This window comes from Amblyraja radiata, chromosome 41, assembly GCF_010909765.2.
Source record: "Amblyraja radiata isolate CabotCenter1 chromosome 41, sAmbRad1.1.pri, whole genome shotgun sequence".
NCBI lineage: Eukaryota > Metazoa > Chordata > Chondrichthyes > Rajiformes > Rajidae > Amblyraja > Amblyraja radiata.
Genome location: NC_045996.1, coordinates 13,884,771 through 13,906,735, shown reverse-complemented (window position 1 = coordinate 13,906,735; position 21,965 = coordinate 13,884,771). Strand labels below are relative to the sequence as shown.

At 47.3% G+C, this 21,965-nt stretch overlaps 2 protein-coding genes across 6 annotated transcripts in view; both read right to left on the bottom strand.

Annotated features, from left to right (window-relative positions):
* LOC116967749 (tetratricopeptide repeat protein 9A-like) overlaps positions 1 to 1,177 on the bottom strand; it is a 7,603-nt gene extending 6,426 nt beyond the window's left edge. The window contains exon 1 of the mRNA XM_033014357.1: positions 655 to 1,177. Coding sequence (XP_032870248.1) covers positions 655 to 1,150 — 496 coding nt within the window. The 5' untranslated portion in view covers positions 1,151 to 1,177. The remainder of the gene's footprint in view (positions 1 to 654) is intronic.
* A 2,461-nt stretch (positions 1,178 to 3,638) lies between these two features.
* On the bottom strand, positions 3,639 to 21,794 carry c41h19orf47 (chromosome 41 C19orf47 homolog). 5 transcript variants are annotated; one of them, XM_033014241.1, is made up of 9 exons: positions 21,727 to 21,794; positions 17,282 to 17,369; positions 11,571 to 11,685; positions 11,278 to 11,359; positions 9,660 to 9,788; positions 8,680 to 8,826; positions 7,624 to 7,694; positions 6,019 to 6,621; positions 3,639 to 3,742 (listed from the first exon to the last, which is right to left on the bottom strand). In XM_033014241.1, the coding sequence occupies exons 1-8, from the start codon at positions 21,743 to 21,745 to the stop codon at positions 6,067 to 6,069; spliced, it is 1,206 nt and encodes a 401-aa protein (XP_032870132.1). In that variant the 5' UTR covers positions 21,746 to 21,794; the 3' UTR covers positions 3,639 to 3,742; positions 6,019 to 6,066. The 5 variants fall into 5 exon arrangements, with proteins under 5 accessions (XP_032870132.1, XP_032870133.1, XP_032870131.1 ...); XM_033014242.1 differs by lacking the exon at positions 3,639 to 3,742 and having other exon boundaries at positions 4,034 to 6,621; positions 8,755 to 8,826; XM_033014240.1 differs by lacking the exon at positions 3,639 to 3,742 and having other exon boundaries at positions 5,754 to 6,621.
* Between the last annotated feature and the right edge of the window lie 171 nt (positions 21,795 to 21,965).

The window sequence follows — 21,965 nt, the reverse complement described above, 5'->3', positions numbered from 1 at the left end:
CGCCTCTGTGTGTGTGTGTTATCGTCAGTGAATCAAGGGGATATGGGGAGAAGGCAGGAACGGGGTACTGATTGTGGATGATCAGCCATGATCACATTGAATGGCGGTGCTGGCTCGAAGGGCCGAATGGCCTACTCCTGCACCTATTGTCTATGTTTCTATGTGTCTATAAACGAGAATGGGTGCAGAAACAGTCGCCTTCCTCTCCCTCTCTCCCCGGGATTAAGATGAGGTCATAAGTGATAGGAGCAGAATTAGGCCATTCGGCCCATCAAGGCTACTCCGCCATTCAATCACGGCTGATCGATCTCTCCCTCCTAACCCCATTCTCCAGCCTTCTCCCCATAACCCCTGACACCCGCACTAATCAAGAATCTATCTATCTCTGCCTTGAAAAAGAACCATTGACTTGGCCTCCACAGGAATCCCACAGATTCACCACCCTCTGGCTCCCTGTGTACACTGTCTGGCGCCCGGGCTGAGGGCTTTTTTTCTGATTAGAGGGTTTATTTTTTTCTGATTAGAGGGGTTTATTTCTGATTAGAGGGTTTTTTTCTGATTAGAGGATTTTTTTTCTTTTTAGAGGATTTTTTTTCTGATTAGAGAGGTTTATTTCTGACGTGCGAGAGAGAGAGAGGTGTTCACACAACTCACCGGCCAAACTATCATAGCAATCGATCTCGGTGTTCTCGATAAGTCGGTTCTGCTCCTCGGTCAAGCCGGCCCGTCCTGCACGGAACTCGCTCACGCCTTCGGCCCGACCTTGGCTGCTCCGGACCCCCTTCAACTGCAGTAGCGCCCGGTGGTATTTGCCGATCGCTTCCCGGAATTTCTTCTCCCTGTAGCACTGGTTCCCCTCCACCTTGAAGCCCACGGCTCGCTGGATCTTCGAGCCGTCTTCACCCTCGCCCGCTGCTTGGTGTTGGGGGGGGCTGCGGCCGTCCGGGGGGGTGGTGGGGGGCCGGACGGGGTCCCAGGCGCCGGGTGGCGGCGGCCCGGCCCCTCTAGCCCCGACGCGGGACCCTCCCTGTCCGCCCCCGCCCTGCGTTTTTAGGGAATACACATTCTCCATCTCACCTACAGACGCGCCATTCTTAGCCAGATCGGAAAGCTGTCGCCGCTTGATGGTCTGGAGCAGTCTGCTGTGCATCAACGGCGGCGGGGGTTGGATTACTGCCCCCACACACTCTATCCCCGTGGCCGAGGTCGCGGTAACCCAGCGAGCCAGGCAGCTTCAGCACCGCGGGCAGCGGACAGCGCACGCACACGTCAGCGCCGCTCACTGCAGCGGCGCCCCTTAGAAAACATCCAACATAGAGAAATAGGTGCAGGAGTACAGGCCACTCGGCCCTTCCAGCCAGCACCGCCATTCAATATGCTCACGGCTGATCATCCTAATCAGTACTGTTCGATAGAACTCTAGGGGCTAGTGGAGTCAAGGGATATGGGGAGAAGGCAGGCACGGGTTATTGATAGGGGACGATCAGTCATGATCACAATGAATGGCGGTGCTGGCTCGAAGGGCTGAATGGCCTCCTCCTGCACCTATTTTCTATGTTTCTAGTACCCCGTTCCTGCTTTCTCCCCATACCCCCTGATCTCTTTAGCCACAAGGGCCACATCTAACTCCCTCTTAAATATAGCCAATGAACTGTGGCCTCAACTACCTCCTGTGGCAGAGAATTCCACAGATTCGCCACTCTCTGTGTGAAAAATGTTTTTCTCATCTCGGTCCCCCTTATCTTTAAACTGTGACCCCTTGTTCTGGACTTCCCCAACATCGGGAACAATCTTCCTGCATCCAGCCTGTCCAACCCCTTAAGAATTTTGTACGTTTCTATAAGATCCCCCCTCAATCTTCTAAATTCTAGCGAGTACAAACCGAGTCTATCAAGTCTCTCTTCATATGAAAGTCCTGACATCCCAGGAATCAGTCTGGTGAACCTTCTCTGCACCCCCTCTATGGCAAGAATGTCTTTTCTCAGATTAGGAGACCAAAACTGTACGCAATACTCCAGGTGTGGTCTCACCTTGAAAACATCCAGTGAATTGGCCTCCACTGCCTTCTGTGGCAGAGAATTCCACAGATTCACAACTCTCTGGGTGGAAACGTTTTTCCTCACCTCAGCCCTAAATGGCCTACTACCCCTTATTCTTAAACTGTGTGTGACCCCTGGTTCTGCCCCCCCCCCCCCCCCTCCCCAACCCCAACATCGGGAACATATTGTTCAAGAAGGAACTGCAGATGCTGGAGAATCGAAGGTAGACAAAATTTCTGGAGAAACTCAGTGGGTGCGGCAGCATCTATGGAGCGAGGGAAATAGGCAACGTTTCCCCCTCTTCAACCCTTCGAGGTGTAGGAAGCAGCTACAGGTTTCCACTCAAGATGGATGCCCCTACCCCCCTGCCTGGTATGAAGAAAGGTCTCGATCCATTCCTTCAGCGTCACCCATTCCTTCTCTCCAGAGATGCTGCCTGTCCCGCTGAGTTACTCCAGCATTTTCTGTGTCTATCTTCGGTGCAAACCAGCATCTGCAGTTCCATCCTACACACAGACACAAAATGCTGGAGTAACTCGGTGGGACTGGCAGCATCTTTTGAGAGAAGGAATGGGTGATGTTTTTTTGTCATCTATTTCTTCTCTCCAGAGATGGTGCTTATCATAAATTCATAAGTGATAGGAGCAGAATTAGGCCATTCAGCCCATCCAGTCTACTCCGCCATTCAATCATGGCTGATCTATCTTTCCCTCTCAACCACAGTCTCCTGCCTTCTCTAAACATGGAACCAGTCTGAAGAAGGGTTTCGGCCCGAAACTTTGCCTATTTCCTTCGCTCCATTTTTGTCTACCTTGGAACTAGTGTGAACGGGTGATCGATCAATGGTCGGTGTGGACTAGGTGGGCCGAAGGGCCTGTTTCCATGATGTATTTTTCAATCAATCAGAATAGTGAATCAGAATCTGATGATTTTTCAGCAGCTGTTGAGCATTTATTACATTTCAGATGATACTAGACATACATGTTTGCAGATGACACCAAGACTGCTGGGGTCCCTGACTGAGGAAGGCTATCTAAGTATACAGCAGGGTCTGTTTCCACACTGCATCTCTAAACTAAACCAAAGATCTTGCTGTCTGTACGGAGTTTGCACGTTCTCCCTGTGACCTGCGTGGGTTTTCTCCAAGATCTTCGGCTTCCTCCCACACTCCAAAGACGTGCAGGTTTGTAGGTTAATTGGCTTGGTATCATTGTAAATTAAGATAGTGTTATTATTGCCCCTGTCCCACTTAGGAAACCTGAACGGAAACCTCTGGAGACTTTGTGCCCCCACCCAAGGTTTCCGTGCGGTTCCCGGAGGCTTTTGTCAGTCTCCCTAACTGCTTCCACTACCTGCAACCTCCTGCAACCTCCGGGAACCGCACGGAAACCTTGGGTGGGGCGCAAAGTCTCCAGAGGTTTCCGTTCAGGTTTCCTAAATGGGACAGGGGCATAAGTGTGCGGGGGATCGCTGGTCGGTGGGGACACGGTGGGCCGAATGGCTGTTGTGTCTCCGTGCTGTTTCTCTAAACTAAACAAACCTGTCGGACATCTAATTGATTTGGGCGAGGCCAGTGACAGAAGAATGAGAACGTGTCCAGCTTTCAACAAGGCAAAATGACTCATTTAATTTATAAATGAAAACATAATTTCAGACAATAAAAGGGAGAAATTACTGGAAATGCTCAGCAGGTCAGGCATCATCTGTGGAAAGAGAAACAAAGTTAATGTTTCGGGTCAAATTATATAATGATGATGTTATTTTTGACTTTCGGTTAGTTTATTTTAGCGATACAGTGTGGAAACAGGCCCCCCTTTGGGGAAAGTGTGGAAACAGAATGCCAATATTCTGAGTGAGATATTTCGGGCAGTGGATGGGGCTGGTGATCCCGACTTCCATAAAAGCTAACTTACGTAAAGGTTCACAGAACGAAACCCGTACGTCCGTCAGGAAGTGCTTGTATATAAAACTCACTCGTAACTTTAATGATCAGATCGGCATACAATTTTTTTTATTGATCACACTTTCCGTAACATTGATAGTTCCAATATTACCCAAATGCACAAAATAAATTGCACTACATAGAAGAATCTTTGTTAATAAATAAGCTTGGAGATTGTCCGGGGATCCAAGGCTCAGTTTGCTGGAGTAACTCAGCGGGACAGGCAGCATCTCAGGAGAGAAGGAATGGGTGACGTTTCGGGTTGAGACCCTTCTTCACGTTTCCTCCCCCCTCTGCAGTGTGGACGGTAACCCCCAAAATATCGGAGTCTGCATCGAACTTCAATTTGAAAAGTTTTCTTTAATTTAAAGTGACTTCATTACAGAATTGCATGCTGTAATCTATCTGTCAGGCCTTTGCAATCTCATGGATGCTATACAGATGTGACAATATGCTTCCGGGAAATATTTTAAAAGCAGTCTATTTAACTGGGTTCAGCATTAAATTAGGTCATTATAGTGGAGCAGCTGCTGCCTCCTCACAGCGCCAGATACATCGGTTCGATTCTGACCTTGGGCGCTGCCTGTGTGTGTGGAGTTTGCACGTTCTCCCTGTGACCACGTTGCTCCAGTTTCCTCCTACTCTCCAAAGTCTTGGTTTGTCGGTTAAATGATGAGTAATTGATTAGAGGTTATGGGGAGAAGGCTAGAGAATGGGGTTAGGAAGAAGCGATAGGAGTGGACTTGATGGGCCAAATGGCCTAATTCAGCTGCTGCAACTTATGAATTGTCCCTGGAGTGTGGGAATGAACTAGTGTACAGGTGACCACTGGTCGGCGCGGACTCCGTGGGTTGAGGGACCTGTTTTCACGCTGTATCTCTAAACTAAACCAAACCAAACCTGATTTTGATTTGCCTTTCCGGAACGTTCCAGCGAGTGCGGGCACCTTGCTGGGACTGACCATTCCACTTGGACTAAAGGTAATAAATAGTTTTGAGTAAAACAAGTCACCTTGACAGCCAGAACTTCAGAGGTAGTGGCCACCTGATCAAAGGCTAATCCACAAATCAAACTATAGTAACAAGAGCCCAATTAAAACAATTTTTATATCTTCTCAGAAGCATGAAAAACAGAACGGCTGAGGAAAGAAAGGTTGGCTGATAAATACAGATGGTTATAGCCCTGTCCCACAGTGCGAGTTCATTCTAAGAGCTCTCCCGAGTTTTAAAAAAATCAAACTCATGGTAAGCACGGAGAATGAACGTAGCGGGTACGTCGGAGCTCGGGGACGTCTCTTGCCGGCTCGTAACGCTAACGGCAGGTACTCGGGAAGACTCGCTAACGGCAGGTAAGCACAGGAAGACTGGTGAAGATTTTTCAACATGTTGAAAAATGTCCACGAGAGCCCCGAGTACCGACGAGTGGCCATTACCGTAAATCTCCCGAGTTGGAATCAGGGCAAACTCGTGAGAGCTCTTGGAATGAACTCGTATCGTGGGACAGGGGTTTTAAGCGTTTAAAAGGCATAAAGTAACTGTGTAAAATTGTGCCTGCTTTGAACAATCATGTGCTCAGTGCCACGATACCCCAACATGACTGAGATGCATTAATAACAACAGCTAAACCTTCAGATTATCCAAATTCCTACAGGGTTCATTAAATTAGTGACTGTGACCACACTGCACCAGGTTAAAATGCAAAATAAACCCCTCTAGTAGATACCAGGGGGGGGCAAAGCGTGGCAACGTCTAAACTTGTTTGCACGTACAAAATACCGGCATCAAATTTATTTTCCCCTTTTAAAAAAAGAACTCACACCCTCCCATCAACACAAATAAAAGAGGCCATTGAATAAATTATCAAAACAAAGCCTAAATGCTAATTAAAATCTTGTTTGCTCCAATTATTCTCTCAAGGGGTTCCTTGTGTCGTTAGTTAACCCCAGGACCTTTTTTTTAGGGTGTGGACAGAGCAGTCGTTGTGAACTCCCCAAAGCACACAGCCTGCTGCTGTGACTGCAGAGACACCGTTACGTACGTAGAGGAATACAGCGGCTTGTGGTGACAGCCTTTGGTGAGGTGGCGGTTACTTTAACTTCATCCCCAGCCGCTCAAAGACGCTAACAGTCCCCGTGGAGTCCATCTGAGCCATGCGGCCCTCTGTGCTGCTGCTCACTTTGGTGGGGACCGGAGTCCGCGCCGTGTTCTTGATGGTCACGGTGAACTCGGGGCTGCTGCGGCTCTTGGTGCTGGTCACCTTGTTGTCCTGAGTGTCGGCTGCGGGCGGCATGGCCTTCCCCAGCCTGTGCCGGATGCTGACCTTGGCTGGAGCCGCCGACTGCAGCCGGTGGTGGGGCGTTGCCCGGGAGACCTGGCCGCTCTTGCCGGGCACGGCGGCGGCGGCGGCGGTGGGAGTGGTGGTGCCGCCGGCTTTAGGGACGGCCAGTCTCCGGATGGTGGTAACGGCCGCCCCGGTTCTCCCCTTCACGGTGAGCGGGGGCTTGGGGCTCTCCGGCACGGGCGCCGAGGGGGCTCTCTTCAAAACGCCGGCATACTGAAGCACCGAGCCAACCTCCTCGTCATCGCTGCTCTCCTTCCTCTGACTCACCACTTCACCCAGACGGCTGAACACTCCTGTCGGCTGAGAGACAAGCAGGATTTCAGCAAAACCTCCAGCAAAGGCTGAACAATTTAAGCAGTTCTTTGTTTCTGCAGATTGTTTAACATCTTTGGAGTAACTCAGCGGGTCAGGCAGCATCTCTGGAGAACATGGATAGGTGATGTTTCACAGAGTGCTGGAGTAACTCAGCGGGTCAGGCAGCATCTATGGAGCTAAGGAAATAGGCAACGTTTCGGGCCAAAACCCGTAAGGGTTTCGGCCCGAAACGTTGCCTATTTCCAGAAGGATTTCGGCCCGAAACGTTGCCTATTTCCTTAGCTCCACAGATGCTGATGCACCATAACTCAGCGGGTCAGGCAGCATCTGTGGAGAACATGGATAGGTGACGTTTCACAGAGTGCTGGAGTAACTCAGCGGGTCAGGCAGCATCTGTGGAGAACATGGATAGGTGACGTTTCACAGAGTGCTGGAGTAACTCAGCGGGTCAGGCAGCATCTTAGGAGAACATGGATAGGTGACGTTTCACAGAGTGCTGGAGTAACTCAGCGGGTCAGGCAGCATCTGTGGAGAACATGGATAGGTGACGTTTCACAGAGTGCTGGAGTAACTCAGCGGGTCAGGCAGCATCTGTGGAGAACATGGATAGGTGACGTTTTGGGTTGAGACATTTTGTTCTTCATTCTCTTCCTGAAACGTCACCCATCCATGTCCTCCAGAGATGCTGCCTAACCCGCTGAGTTACTCCAGTATTTTGTGTCTACCTGCAGAAACAAAGAACTGTTTGATACACAAAAGGACACAGAGTGCTGGAGTAACTCAGCGGGTTAGGCAGCATCTGTGGAGAACATGGATGGGTGACGTTTCAGGAAGAGAATGACGAATGAAACGTCTCAACCCAAAACGTCACCCATCCATGTTCTCCACAGATGCTGCCTGAGCTGCTGAGTTACTCCAGCATTTTGTGTCCTTTAAACGTTAAACGATCGGTTCGTTCTTGAAGGAGGAGGTTCCACCAGAAGTTACCTTGCTTCCTGTCGTGGTGTCTGCTTTTGTTTCTGCTCCAAGCCGATCGAACACTGACATCCTTGACAAACCTGAAATTGAAACGGCAGAAGACTGACACAAATAGTAACTGGCACCACATCGGGCATTTTAAGGGGCTCATGTTGTCGACCTCCCAGTGGTGAGACATGTCCACTGACCGGAACATGCGCCCTTTTTAGGGCGGGCACCTACGGATGTCGAACCGGATGGCATCACCCTGCTGCGGACTTAAGCTGACTCAAACGCAAGAGGAAGAAGGGCATTTTAAAACATACGGGAGAAAACAAACTTCTTGCCAGGTTAGAACTTTGTTTCAAATCGATGTTAATAACTGAAGTATTTTCAAGCTTTGATGTGTCTGATGTAAGGATAAGCTAGAACAGTGGCTACAATAGGGGACCAGGAATCCATAGATCAGGACATGGTTCACTGATCTGAGTCCAGATCCCACCGTGCCACCTGTTCCATTCAAAGCCAGTTAATTAAATGAATCTGCAATAAAATGGCAGTAATGGCGCCCATTTTAAAATCCAGCCCTTCTTGTATCTATCTTTGGTTTAAACTAGCATCTGCAGTCCTGCACTATCCTACACACTGCACTATATGATGAGGGGGGTCTTATAGAAACATATAAAGTTATAAAAGGACTGGACAAGCTAGATGCAGGAAAAATGTTCCCAATGTTGGGCGAGTCCAGAACCAGTGGCCACAATCTTAGAATAAAGGGGAGGTCATTTAAGACTGAGGTGAGAAAATTTTTTTCACCCAGAGAGTTGTGAATTAGTGGAATTCCCTACTGGAGGCCAAGTCACTGGATGGATTTAAGAGAGTTAGATAGAGCTCTAGGGGCTAGTGGAATCAAAGGATATGGGGAGAAGGCAGGCACGGGTTATTGATTGGAGACGATCACACTGAATGGCGGTGCTGGCTTGAAGGGCCGAATGGCCTCCTCCTACACCTATTTTCTGTTTCTATACCTTGCTGTGTTAGCATGCAGTTGCCACCCAACTGTAAGCACTGTGTGATCACGTTTACCTTTCGTGGTTTGCTGTTCCAGGATTTTCTTAGTTTTTGCTGTTGTCCCTTGAGGCATATTGATTTTGTATTTACCTTCCATTTCCGCAGTCACTCTCCGTCGCTTAGCAGCATTGTCCGGCCCTGGGTCGGCTGGTCTGGAAAGAACTGAAGCAACACAGCAAGAGGGGTAAGTGTATGGGGCTGTGCCCAACAGCCAGCTATCTCCCTCAAACCCGCTCACACTTATTAGGCGTTCGACATTGTTACACCCAAATTCTTTTATACATGAGTTTAGTCCAGCATTGTTTAGAAATAACAGCACGGAAACACAGAGGTAGACACAAAATGCTGGAGTAACTCAGCGGGTGAGGCTGCATCTATGGAGAGAAGGAATGGGTGACGTTTCGGGTCTTTTTGGGTGACCGCTAGGCTTTTTCTGACCATAAATATGCATGGTTGGCACGGTGACGCAGCGGGTAGAGCTGCTGCCTCACAGCACCAGAGACCCGGGTTCGATCCTGACTACGGGTGCTGTCTGTACGGAGTTTGTACGTTCTTCTCCCCGTGACCTGCGTGGGTTTCCTCCGAGATCTACAGTTTCCTCCCACACTCCAAAGTCGTACAGGTTTGTAAGTTAATTGGCTTGGTGCAAATGTAAAAATTGTCGTGTGTGTGTGTGTGTTTTTCTCTGTGTGTGTGTGTGATAGTATTAATGTTCGGGGATCGCTGGTCGGTGTGGTCTTGGTGGGCCGAAGGGCATGCTTCCGCGCTGTATCTCTAAAACGAAAACACGGGTTAAGTAAAAAAATTGCTCTCTGCAATTGGAAACAGGAGGAATGTCTACGAGACCCCAATGCCTTTCTGCGGTCTGAAGGGTCTCGACCCATTCCTTCTCGCCAGAGATGCTGCCTGTCCCGCTGAGTTACTCCAGCATTTTGTGTCTATCTTCGATTTAAAACAGCATCTGCAGTTCTTTCCTACACCGTTGCCTTTCATACCTGCTTTCTTTGTGGCAAGTTTGTTGGCCACGGTGACGGATATTTTGGAAGTGGTTGGTTCTGGTCTCCTCACAGGAGTGGTAGGTGGGGATTCTCTGCTCAAGCTGTTTGCGATCATTCGCGTGGCAGCTGAATCGGGGGGAAAGAGTAAAGAGGATGCACTTGGTGAGCACAGACACTCATATGCCAACTCATTAACTAACAAGAATCCAATCATTCCATGCAGATATCGAACTCAGTTCCTTCAGTAACAACACAACTGATGTAATTAAAATTAAATTCAAGTATACTTTATGCTGGATCAATTTGGATCGTCGGGGTCACCAATGTAGCGGCACCAAACGTGGTGAATAAGGCCAGATGTCAGGCAGGTTCAAACAGTTGTTTTATTCAGGTGTTACATGTTAAGTTGGTCCGCTAACGTAATTATCATTGCTGCTGTAGCTGAGCGAGGTTGGTCTCTCGGGCACAGCTACCTGTTGACTTCCCAGGTCTCGAGGTGAGATAGGCTTAAGTAGCAGGACACTCCCCCTAGGCCGTGATGTCACGTGCCAGCCCTCGTAGCTACTGACAAGGGTCCGACCATAAGTGGTCTTTGTATTAGCTGATGCCACAATGCGCTGGATAGACACAAAGTATTGGAGTAACTTAGTGGGCCTTGTGATGGGGTTTGTACCGGCATTTTGTAAGGGAGCTTGGAAACCAGTGACCCAGTGGTCATGCTCTGAATAACACTGTTCACTTTTTTTTTAAACTTGGAATCATTGGTTAGTAAAAATCTTTTTGTTCTTTTTCGTTCTTTTCTCGTAAATGTTGCTTCTTGTTTACTATAGAAATGTTTAAATTCCGTTAAACTTTCATTGCTTGTTGCTACGTTGTTGTAACGTGTGTGTACTGTAGCGAAGGGAATCAAAAGTGATCTGGTCCCAGAAAACGCCATGCCTCGTTGAAGGTATGCTCCTGTCTTCACAGATGCTTTTGGTTCCGAGCACATTTTGAGTAAATTAACATCGAATTCGATTGAAGGTTACTATGTTCTTTCTCATTTATGTATATAAATGTATATAAACCCAAAAAAAATTATAATTTATAATTTATAAAATTATAAATTATTTTTTCCTCCCCAAATTTTGAAAGCATTACATTTCGGTCAAATTTTGATCACAAATTAGCTCTAAAGTATCATAGATAGGCTCATTTTTAACACTGTGGTATTTCATTATAATTTAATAACTTTCAAATTTGGCCACCCTTATCACAGGTTGGTACCCTTATTTAAGGAAACACCCATATATAATACTGCACATTATGTTTAAAGAACCCGTTTCAGAATAAACGTTCCATTTTTTGGCAAATGGCAAAACCATCAGGATTCAGTTTTCAACGTGCACCTTACCACAGGCAATCTTTGTTATCTCCACCACTGCCCCTTCTCTGCAACTTAAACATGCTTGTTTTACTAAATTTTCCTAGTTCTAATGAGAGTCCATGGACCCAAAATCTTATCTCTCTTTCTCTCTCCACAGACGTTGCCTGAACTGTTGAATTATTCCCGGTTTTCATCCTTTTTAAGACATTTCTTGTATTCCAAAAATCACAGCAGATTGTGAGTACTTACGCGAGCCAGTAGTTCTTTTTAATTCAAAATGTACGTTTCCATGGGTCGGAGTTATGGACTCTGTGGCCATCTTAGCAAGTTCCTAGAAGGAGTAAGTTCAGTTTAAGATGCTGTACAGTATCAGTTTGGTTTAATCAGTTTAGTTTATTGACACGTGTTTTGAGTCACAGTGAAAAGCTTCTGTTGTGTGCTATCCAGTCAGCAGAAAGACAATACGTGCCTCAACTACCTCTGCACCTGACCTATTTTAACAGGAGCCGCATGAGTAAGAAGGAATGTTCACCAGCCCTCACCTGTTTGTAGACGACTTTGGCATGCTTCAGAACGGCAATAATATCCCCGACTACCATGATGCCCAGTTCATTCATGATATCTTTAGTGAGATCCATGAGCATGTTCCTCTGAATCCTGTGCAAACAGAAAGAAGTCTCAGTGGCAACAATCTGGCTGTTAATGTGGCATTCTCAGGAGCTGCTTGGTGTCCGAAGTTAAACTTGGCCGTTTTCCGTTTGGGTATAACGTAGAACATAGAATAATATAACATAGTTGGCCCCCAATGTTTGAGGAACGAATTTGTCATTTCATCTGTCTGTCATTTCATGTACTGAGCCCTCCAGGTGTTTCATTGGTTTATAAGCTTTAAGATAGAAACATGCATAAAGATATTCTCTGAACCATGGCCCACAATGTTTGTGCCGAACATGAACGCAAGTTAAACTGATCCTATTTGCCTGTTCACGATCCATATCCCTCTATTCTCTCCACTTCTAAAAGCCTCAAACACCACTATCATATCTGCCTCCACCACCACCCCAGGCAATGCATTCCAGGCACCCAATACACTGTAAAATAACATCTCCATTAAGCTTCGAAGATAGACACAAAATACTGGAGTAAATCAGCGGGTCAGGCAGCATCTCTGGAGAGAAGGAATGGGTGTCGTTTCGGGTCGAGACCCTTCTTCAGACTGTATTTCCATTGAGCTTTCTCCATCTCACCATATAGCTATGCCCTCTAGCGTTGAACACTTCCACCCTGGGGAATAGGTTCTGATTGTCTATCTGATCTTTGCCTCCCATGATTTTATATATTTCTAACAAGTCTCCCCTTGCCTTTCAATATTCTGCTCATTTGAACATGAATCCGTTCTCCACAGATGCTACCTGACCAGCTGAGTTACTCCAGCGCTTTGTGTGGGGTTTTTTTGTAAGCCAGAATCTGCAGTTCCTTGTTTCAACACTTAATCCATTCAATATGGTCTCCGTACTCGAGGAAAGCTGCAATCAAGCTGACTTTAGACAGGGAATTAAAAAAAACACAACCGACTAAGTGAATAAATGGCTGGATTCCAATGTAATATCTGGTACAGGGAACATCTTTAGGCATGCTTTTATCTTTTAAGCTTATAAACCAATGAATCACTTGCAAAGTTCAGTACATGAAATGGCAGCCACTGCGTGACCTCACAACAGCAAAGTGAAGAGCAAATGTGCAGAACTGTGTTCAGTTTTGGTCGCCCTGCTACAGCAAGAATGTCCTTAAGCTGGCAAGAGTGCAGAGAAGATTTACAGTGATTGCCAGGACACAAGGAGCTAATTTATAGGATGAAGTTGGGCAGGCAACGACTTTATTCTTTGAAGCGCACGAGGCTGAGAGTTGATATTATTGAGATGAATAAAATTATTTGGGGAATTTAGGGGTGCAGCGGCAGAGTTGCTGCCTGACAGCACCAGAGAACCGGGTTCGATCCTGACTGCGGGTGCTGTCTGTACGGAGTTTGCACACTCTCCCCATGACCACCTGGGCTTTCTCCGGGAGCTCCGGTTTCCTCCCACACTCCAAAGACGTGCAGGTTTGTAGGTTAGTTGGCTTTGGCAAATTGTAAATTGTCCCTAGTGTGTGTGTGTGTGGGATGGTGCTAGTGCACAGGGTGGTTGCTGGTTGGCACAGACTCAGTGGGCTGAAGGGCCTGTTTCCACGCTGTATCTCTAAAATCTAATGATAGGGTGAATGCATTCTTCCCCAGAGTAGGGAAGTCAAAAATGAAAGGACATAGGTTTAAAGTGAAAGGAGAAAGATTTAATAGGAACATAAGGGGCAACCTTATCAGTCAGAGGAGTTGAGGCAGGTACAATTACAGCATTTTAAAGACATGGGGACAGATGCATGGATAGAAATGAATTAGAGGGATATGGGCCAAGCACAGACAAATGGGACTATATGTTTGCATTAGTTTACAAACAAATACACTGTACTTTAGATCAATTACTTCCTAATGATAAAAGGCAGCTCATAACTAGACAGGTTCATAAATTCAGCTGCAGCAGAGATGGCCAACTCAAACACCACTTTGCAGTTGCAGAGGAAGACCAAAAATCAGATGAAAAGTACCCACCCCACACACAAATTTTGTTATGCAAGGCAGTTGAATAATCAGCTGATTGACCTTTAACGCTGACATTTAACTACGGGAGCTGTTCCTTTCTTCCTCACATTGGCAAATTCAAATTATTAAACAGAATGGTGATGTTGATGCAGGACCCAAGGTCAAAGAATATTCACATTCCTAGTCAGAGTCTCACTGAGTCCACATTAGGGGTAAAACTGGCAGAAACATTTCATCCAACTCGAGGTCCCAGCCTTCTATCTGATGCACTGTAATACAGGGTGCCATTCGGCCCACTGAGTCCATGCTAGCTAGCTTCCAGCAGAGCAACACCAAGACCATTCCCCCGTTATTTCCCTGTAGCAATACGATTGATGAAGGAAGGTTGTCGAGCTACACAACATGGAAACAGGCCCTTCAGCCCATCTTGTGCATGCCGACCAAATTGGCATAACACAAAGTGTTTAAGGGACTCAGCGAGCCAGGCAACATCTGTGGAGCAAATGGACAGGTTTTGGGTCAGGACCGTTTTTCAGACCATGCTGGCATACTGGGCTAGACCCATTTGCCTGCATTTGCCAATAGGTCTCTAAACCCTTCCCATCTATATATCTGTCCAAATGTCTTTCAGTCCCCATCATGTGCCCATCAACTCCCTCGAGATAAGTAAGTAAGTTTATAGGCCAAGTATTCACATACAAGGAATTTGCCTTGGTGCTCCGCCCACAAGTAACAACATGACATAGTGACAGTTACGAATGACTCAGAAAACACTAAACATTAATAATAATAAAACATTAATGATAAAACACCATTGATCAAGCATGTGAACCAACAAAATACCAGATCAAAGGGAGGCTGCAGATTTTTGGCTGTTGAGTAGAGCAACTACTCGTGGATAAAAGCTGTCTGGCTGTGGCAGCTTTGACAGTCCGGAGTCGCCTTCCAGAGGGAAGTGATTCAAAGAGTTTGTGGCCAGGGTGAGAGGGGTCAGAGATGATCTTGCCTGCTCGCTTTCTGGCCCTTGCAGTGTTCAGATAGCAGTAGAATATCCGCTCTGATTTTTTGTGTTCAAGTCTGTGTATAGAACTGGGACCCAAGCCTCTAACTCGAGAGCAAGAGTGCACCCCGCTGAGAAATCACCAAAACATACTTTAATGCAACAAATTATTTATTTGGAATAAAATCTCCGGGTTGTGCAGACATCCACCAAAGTAAAAGATTGTCTGTTTACAACACTCTCTCGACTAAATTAATAAAATAATAGCAGGCTCAAATGTAGAAACCTTTGATATTTGTTTTTAGGGCACTTTCGTAAGGAATCATTGGACGTTAACAGCAGGGAGAATGCCGGTTCATTTGCCATCACTAATGCATTATTTAATTGCAGGCTAAATTTATCTTATCCACCAGTAATTTATGGGAACTATTACCTCTAAAGTTTTAAACTCCATTATGCCTTTGATAGGAAGGAAAGGAAGGCAGAAAAAAAGAGCAGTGCTCAGTAAATGCTGGTTTAGGAAGATGGATCACAGAACTATATTATGCAGCTGTAGAAACCACCAACTGCAGATGCTGGTTTACGGCGAAAAAAAGAAATATGCTGGAGTAACTCAGCAGGTTAAGTTGCATTCCTGGAGAAGATGGATGGGTGACGTTTCAGGTTGGGACTCTTCTTCAGACTGATTTATGGAGGGGGAGGGGGGAGAGGAAAGAAAGCTAGAAGAGGAGAGGGGTGGTGAACACAAAATGCTGGAGTAACTCAGCGGGGTGAGGCAGCATCACTGGAGAGAAGGAATAGGCGACGATTCGGGTAGTGACCCTTCCTCAAACTGGTCAGGGGAGCTGGCGGGACAAAGATAGAATGACGTCGGAGACAGTAAGGCTAGAGGGAGAACTGGGAAGGGGACGGGGATGGAGAGAGGGGGAAAGCAAGGGCTACCTGAAATTAGAGAAGTCAATGTCCATATCGCTGGGGTGTAAACTACCCAAGCGAAATATGAGGTGCTGTTCCTCCAATTTGCGCTGGGCCTCACTCTGACAATGGAGGAGGCCCAGGACAGAAAGGTCAGATTGGGAATGGGAAGTGCTGAGCCACTGCAGTCAGTCAATGAGAAAAAATATGTACAAAATCCAGAATCAACAAGTTTAACCCCTGGGTAGGCAAAATTTACCCCCTGGGAGTAAACTTACCTCAGGTTGGGAACCCTTGCACTAAACTAAACTAAAATGCATTGTCACATTGCACTGGATTAAGAAGTTGAAACCAGGAACTGCAGATGCTGGTTTACCAAGGAAAGACACAAAAATGCACCTGTAGTCTTATTTGTCCTGTCCATTATCTCATTCCAACCCAACTATTTGTCCTTGCTTATTGTGACCCCTAAGTTAGGTCTGAATTATTTAAATTATAATAGCAAGCATCCGGAATACCAAATCTTGTGAATCTAACTGCAAACAATTTTAGAGCACTTTGTGTATTTTTTTTTTAATAAAAGAGGCAGTTTTTTCATATTGTTTCTAACCAATGCTTGCACTTTGCAACCAATCCACCAAGCACTATCCAGGAGCTTAATTCATCTGCAGTTCTATCTTCCCTGGTTGTTTCAGGGACAGGACAAGTCACATAACTTTAAAAAGGGTGAGCAGTTAGTGGCTCAGTCATTCTTAATTTTCAATATTAATATTTCCCAATACTTATCCCATAATTTTGTAGTCATACAGCACAGAAACAGGCCCTTCAGCCCAACTCGTCCGTGCCGACCAAGATAATGGATGGGATTTATATAGCGCCTTTCTAATACTCAAGGTGCTTTACATTGCATTATTCATTCACTCCTCAGTCACACTCGGTGGTGGTAAGCTACTACTATAGCCACAGCTGCCCTGGGGCAGACTGACGGAAGCGTGGCTGCCAATCTGCGCCTACGGCCCCTCCGACCACCACCAATCACTCACACATATTCACACACAGGCAAAGGTGGGTGAAGTGTCTTGCCCAAGGACACAACGACAGTATGCACTCCAAGCGGGATTCGAACCGGCTACCTTCCGGTTGCCAGCCGAACACTTAGCCTATTGCGCCATCTGTCGTCCCTAAAGATGCCTCATCTAAGCTAGTCCCATCTGCCCGAGTTTGACCCATATCCCTCTAGCTTAGTTTAGTGACACAGCACCGAAACAGGCCCTTCGGCCCACCCAGTCCAGCACACACTAACACTATCCTACAGACTAGGGACAATTTTTACCAAGCCAGTTGGCCTACAAACCTGTACTTCTTTGGAGCGTTGGAGGAAATCGGGGCTTCCAGAGAAAACCCACGCAGGTCGCGTGGAGAATGTACAAACTTCGCACAGACAGCACCTATAGGCAGGATCAAACTCTGATCTCTGGTGCTGTAAGACTCTACTGCTGCTCCAAAAACGTCCTATCCATGCACCTATCCAAGTGCCTTTTTAATGTTATTATATTTCCATCATACACTTACGTTAATATCATGGATCACAATAAAAGTACCGAGTTTCATTATTTTAGGTTTATGATGCAAAAAAAGATATAGAGATGATATGTTCACTTTAGTTAGCAAGGGATGGAAACCTGTAGATGTGACAGGCCTACCTGTTGTCCACAAAGCTGACAGCATAGTTGACAGCTGGTCCTGCAGGTATGCCGGCATCTTTGAAAAATTGGATCCACTCTGACGTGGCTAAGGAGAAAAAAAGGTTTTATTTTAGAAATTCTCAAAATCCAACATAAAAGTAGGGCAGGCATCCTAAACAAAAGGACATACAAGTGCATCTGTGTCTATGTACTGATCCAGTGATACTCCAGGGTAAACTCATAAATCACGTGAGCAGAATTAGGCTATCGAGTCTACTCCACCATTCAATTGTGGCTGACCTATTTTCCCCTTTGAACCCCATTCTTCTGCCTTCTCCCCATTACTTTGCCCCCCCCCCCCCCCCACACTAATCAAGAACCTGTCAATCCCCGCTTTAAAAATACACAATGACTTGGCCTCCACACCCATATGTGGCAGTGAATTCCACAGTTTCACCAGCCTCTGACTAAAGAAATTCCCCCTCATCTTCTATCTAAAGGTACGTCCTTTTATTCTGATTCTTTTGGCCAAATGAAAATTAGTAACTAAAAGGCAATTGTAAGCATACTGTACTCTTGAAGTTAAATGTTGGGACACTCCATTCGATCAGGGCATCATTTTGTGGTGCTCTCAATCAATTGAGAAGTCCCTTCCCATTTTTGGACTCTGGGCCTCACATTTATTGCCCATACCATCCCTAATCTATTGACCTTCAAGAGGGCCGTGGTGAGCTGCCTTCTTGAGCCACCAAAATCATAGCGGGTGAAGATACTTCCCTCCCCGGTGTTGTTAGGCAGGAGTTTCAGGATGTAGTCCCAGATACGATGAGAGAACAGAAATATATTTTCAGCTCAGTGTTGCACGACCTGGAGGGGCAGCCTCACAGGGGGGATGGTGCCACTGCTGCCCAAGTCCTCCTTGGTGTGGTAGACACCATGGGTTTAGGGGGTGCTGTCAGGGCATACGAGTAACTGCACTGTATTCTGCAAATGGTACACAATGCGGTCATGGCATGTACTACTGGTAATCTGTGGGATTAACTACATTCCAAATTGAGAGAGATTTCTGGAATCTAGGGGAATCAGGAATAATGGGAATTAGGCAGGAAAATGGAGTTAAAGCCAATGTCGCAGCAAGGAACTGCAGAAGTTGGTTTACAAAAAAAGACACAAAGCACTGGAGTAACTCAGCCACTAAGCAGTTAAGACAATGTTACTGCATGGCATTGCTAAATCAAGAGGGTATACAACTTACTCAGAGCTTCCCTTTGCAATCTTAAGTTACTATTTTAACATTAGATCTAATGCTGTTTGAAAGCTTGGCTTTGAATTTCATCCATAGTTGGAATACCTCTGTGACCGGCAGCTGAGACATGCAGCAACCGAAGGTCACTTGGCCACCGAGCCCCAAAGACAAGTGCTGGGATCAAAATAGCACCACACGTGTGACAGAGAGCACGACTACTAAATAAAACTGCGGGGTTGCAAACTGCTTTCCAACATGAGTAACACACCACTGGAGATCAGTGGATTCTGCAGGATTAGCAGCACAGAAGCTAAACAAACACCTCTAGGCACAGGGGATAGCAGGAATTTGGCGTGCTCTGAAGTCGATAGTAAAATGGACATATATTTGGAGTTTATTAAACAAATGTGTTAAGAGAAATGCCGTAAAGGAAAACAAATAAAATCGCAGATCACCCATTCAAAGACGGGACAGGCCTCTTCCTGTTCTACTCCATCAAACCACGGGAACCTAAGGGATTATCGGATATAAAATGAAAAGTTTCCATTGGGTAGATGTGTGGGATAATTGAAAATGAATGATCAAAAGTGTAAAAGAATCAATATGGATGGCAGCAATTTGTTTTCTATTCAACGAGTCAAGAATATTGAACTTGCACAAATAGAGCATTTAAGATGAACAATAGGGTGAGCACTTTTGAGAAGAATGGGGATAATGACAGCACTGCATATTTCTTACAACCCAACGCTATCAACATTGATTTCCCTAATTTCAAGTAACTCCTGCATTCCTTCCCTCCCTCTCTAGTTGTCCAACTAGTTCCACTGTTCGCATTCTTGTATCCCTGTCATTAGCACTTCTTCCCCAGCCAACAATGGGTCATGATGAACTCCACCCTTCCTGAGGCCGTCTGTTGCAGGCCATTTTTTTGTTTTGACCTTTTCCATCTTTCAGTCTGAGGAAGGGTTTTGACCCGAAACGTTGCCTATTCCTTTTCTCCAGGGATGCTGCCTGACCCGCTGAGTTACTCCAGCATTTTGTGTCTACCTTCGATTTAAACCAGCATCTGCAGTTCTTTCCTACAAACGTTAAAATCCTTTTTTCTACTGAAAACTGTCATTTATCTTCAAATGCAATCATGCTTTTTTGATCCTCCAATGTTTCACTCCTTGATTCTCAGTCTGCAGAAGGGGCCTGACCCAAAACATCACACAGCCTTTTTTCCAGAGATGCTGCCTGATTTGCTGAGTTACTCCAGCATTTTGTGCCTTTAGTATAAATTAGCATCTGCAGTTCCTTGTTTCTATTTCTTTATAAATATTTGTACCATTTTTTTGAAAGTTCAGTATAGATTATACACAATTGCCTAAAACTACTTCAATTCTTTCATGTGCTGGTTTACATTGAAGATGGACAGCAAAACTCAAAAGGTCGGGCAGCATCCCTGGAGAAAAGGAATAGGTGATGTTTCGAGTCGAGACCCTTCTCTATAATTCTTTCATATTCTGTTTAAGGACTGGGACCACAAACAAATATTTTTCGCTTCCACAAACTGACACGGAGTGTTGCAGCTGTTTTGCCTGATGTCACAAACTCCTCATAAGGCAAATGATCAGTTGGTCTATTTTTGGCTGGGGCAGTCATGACATTCTCTGTGACAGTGCAACTGCTTTCAAATATTCCACCTGTGATGTAGAAGTCTGAGGTCCTTGCCATTGGGTCTACATTCTACGCCACCTCTCAATCCTGCTACAATGTTAAATGCTGGAAAAGGATTTACCCAAATTAACATGATAAAAGTAAGAAAACAAAAATCTGTAACTGTTCAATTGTTGGATTAGCTAAAATAAAAGGCACTAATATTAAACTTTGCACTAAAGACTGTCACAAAAGACCATGCAATAATGTCAAGCTTTTAATGTCAATACTCCTTTCTTCACTGGTGTTTAAACGCAGATGGGCATCAGGGTCCATCAGTGAGGTGGAGATGGATTCAGGACCAGAGATCAGGCAGAGGGGGTCAGGGCCAGAGGTCGGGGGGGGGGGAGAAATCGGGCCAGATTGTGAGGTGAATCCGGGGCCAGATTGTGAGGAGAAACCGGGGCCAGATTTGTGGGGGGGGGGGGGGGAGGGAATTGGAGCCAGATGGGGGGCGTGGGGGGAAATCGGGGGCAAATGGCAGAGGGGCGCAGGGTTTGGGGGGGGGGGGGGGGCAGAGTTTGTGAGGGGTCGAGGCCAGAGGTGGAGTGGGGGAGGAATTTGGGCCGAGGTAAGAGGGGAATCGGGGTTAGAGGTGAGGAGGGTTTCGGGGCCGGGGTGGGATGGGGGATCGCGGCCAGAGTTGGGGGGGGGGGGTTGGGACCATACAAGGGAGGTGTCAGGGCAAGAGAGGGGGACCGGGCACTGTTCCTCAACCTCCCCCAGGCCCGGATCCCTATCTCCCACCTGCTTGTATACCCCACCCCCATCCCAACCCTCTCAGCTCCACCGCCCTCCCCTCCCCCTCTCTCCCCTCCCCCCCTCTCTCCCCTTCCCCCCTCTCTTTCCAGTTCTCCTCTCTCCTCCCCCTCTCCCTCTCTCCCCTCCCCTCCCCCCCTACCCCCTCTCTCCCCTCTCTTTCCAGTTCTCCTCTCTCCTCCCCCTCTCCCTCTCTCCCCTCCCCTCCCCCCCTACCCCCTCTCTCCCCTCTCTTTCCAGTTCTCCTCTCTCCTCCTCCTCCCGCCCTCTTTCCCCCCCTCCCTCCCCTCCCCCTCTATCCCCTCTCCCCTCCTCCTCTCTCCCCTCCCCTCCCCCTCCATCTCCCCTCCCCCTCTCCCTCTCTCTATCCCCTCCCCCTCTCCCCTCCCCCTCCATCCCCCCTCCCTCTATCCCCTCCCCCTCTATCCCCTCTCTCCCCTCTATCCCTTCTCCCTGCCCCCTCTCCCCCCTCCATCCCCTCCCCTACCCCCCCCCCCCCCTCTCTCTCTCCAGTCCCCCTCCCCCTCGCTCCCCCTCCCCCCCCTCTCCCCCCTCCCGCTGGAGCCGCTACCCCGGTCCCTGGCCGCCTCACCCAAGGGAGGGGGAACCGGAAGCCGCCCCGGGCCGGACCAGGAGCCGCTTGAGCCGCCGCCCCGGGGGTTCCTGGCCGTCCCGGGGAGGAGCAGGAGCCGCTTTACCCGCCCCTTGGCCTTGACCGCCCGGGAGCCGGAGCTTGAGCCGCCGCCGGCCCGGCGCTTACCGAGAGTCACCGACACCATCTTGGTTCCGCGGAGCGTCCACACGTCATCTCCGGGCGCCGGCGGAAGCGAGGCGACGTCCCCGTTGCTAGGGGGGCGCTGCCTGGCAACCGGGACAATGGCCAACACAGTCTGTAGCAACAACAGGCCCAATGTCTGCATCATGGTGAATAATGCTAACCCAATAATAAGGTCCAATGTCTGTACCAGGGGGACCATGGTGAGCAATAAGGTAACCAGA

What these genes read in the sequence shown, in the direction of transcription:
- c41h19orf47 (XM_033014241.1), bottom strand. An exon ending in AAAAAGAACTACTGGCTCGC is followed by an intron (nt 9,789 to 11,277) that starts GTAAGTACTCAC and finishes CCCCCGATTCAG; the next exon opens with CTGCCACGCGAATGATCGCA. An exon ending in ACTTGCCACAAAGAAAGCAG is followed by an intron (nt 8,827 to 9,659) that starts GTATGAAAGGCA and finishes GTGTTGCTTCAG; the next exon opens with TTCTTTCCAGACCAGCCGAC.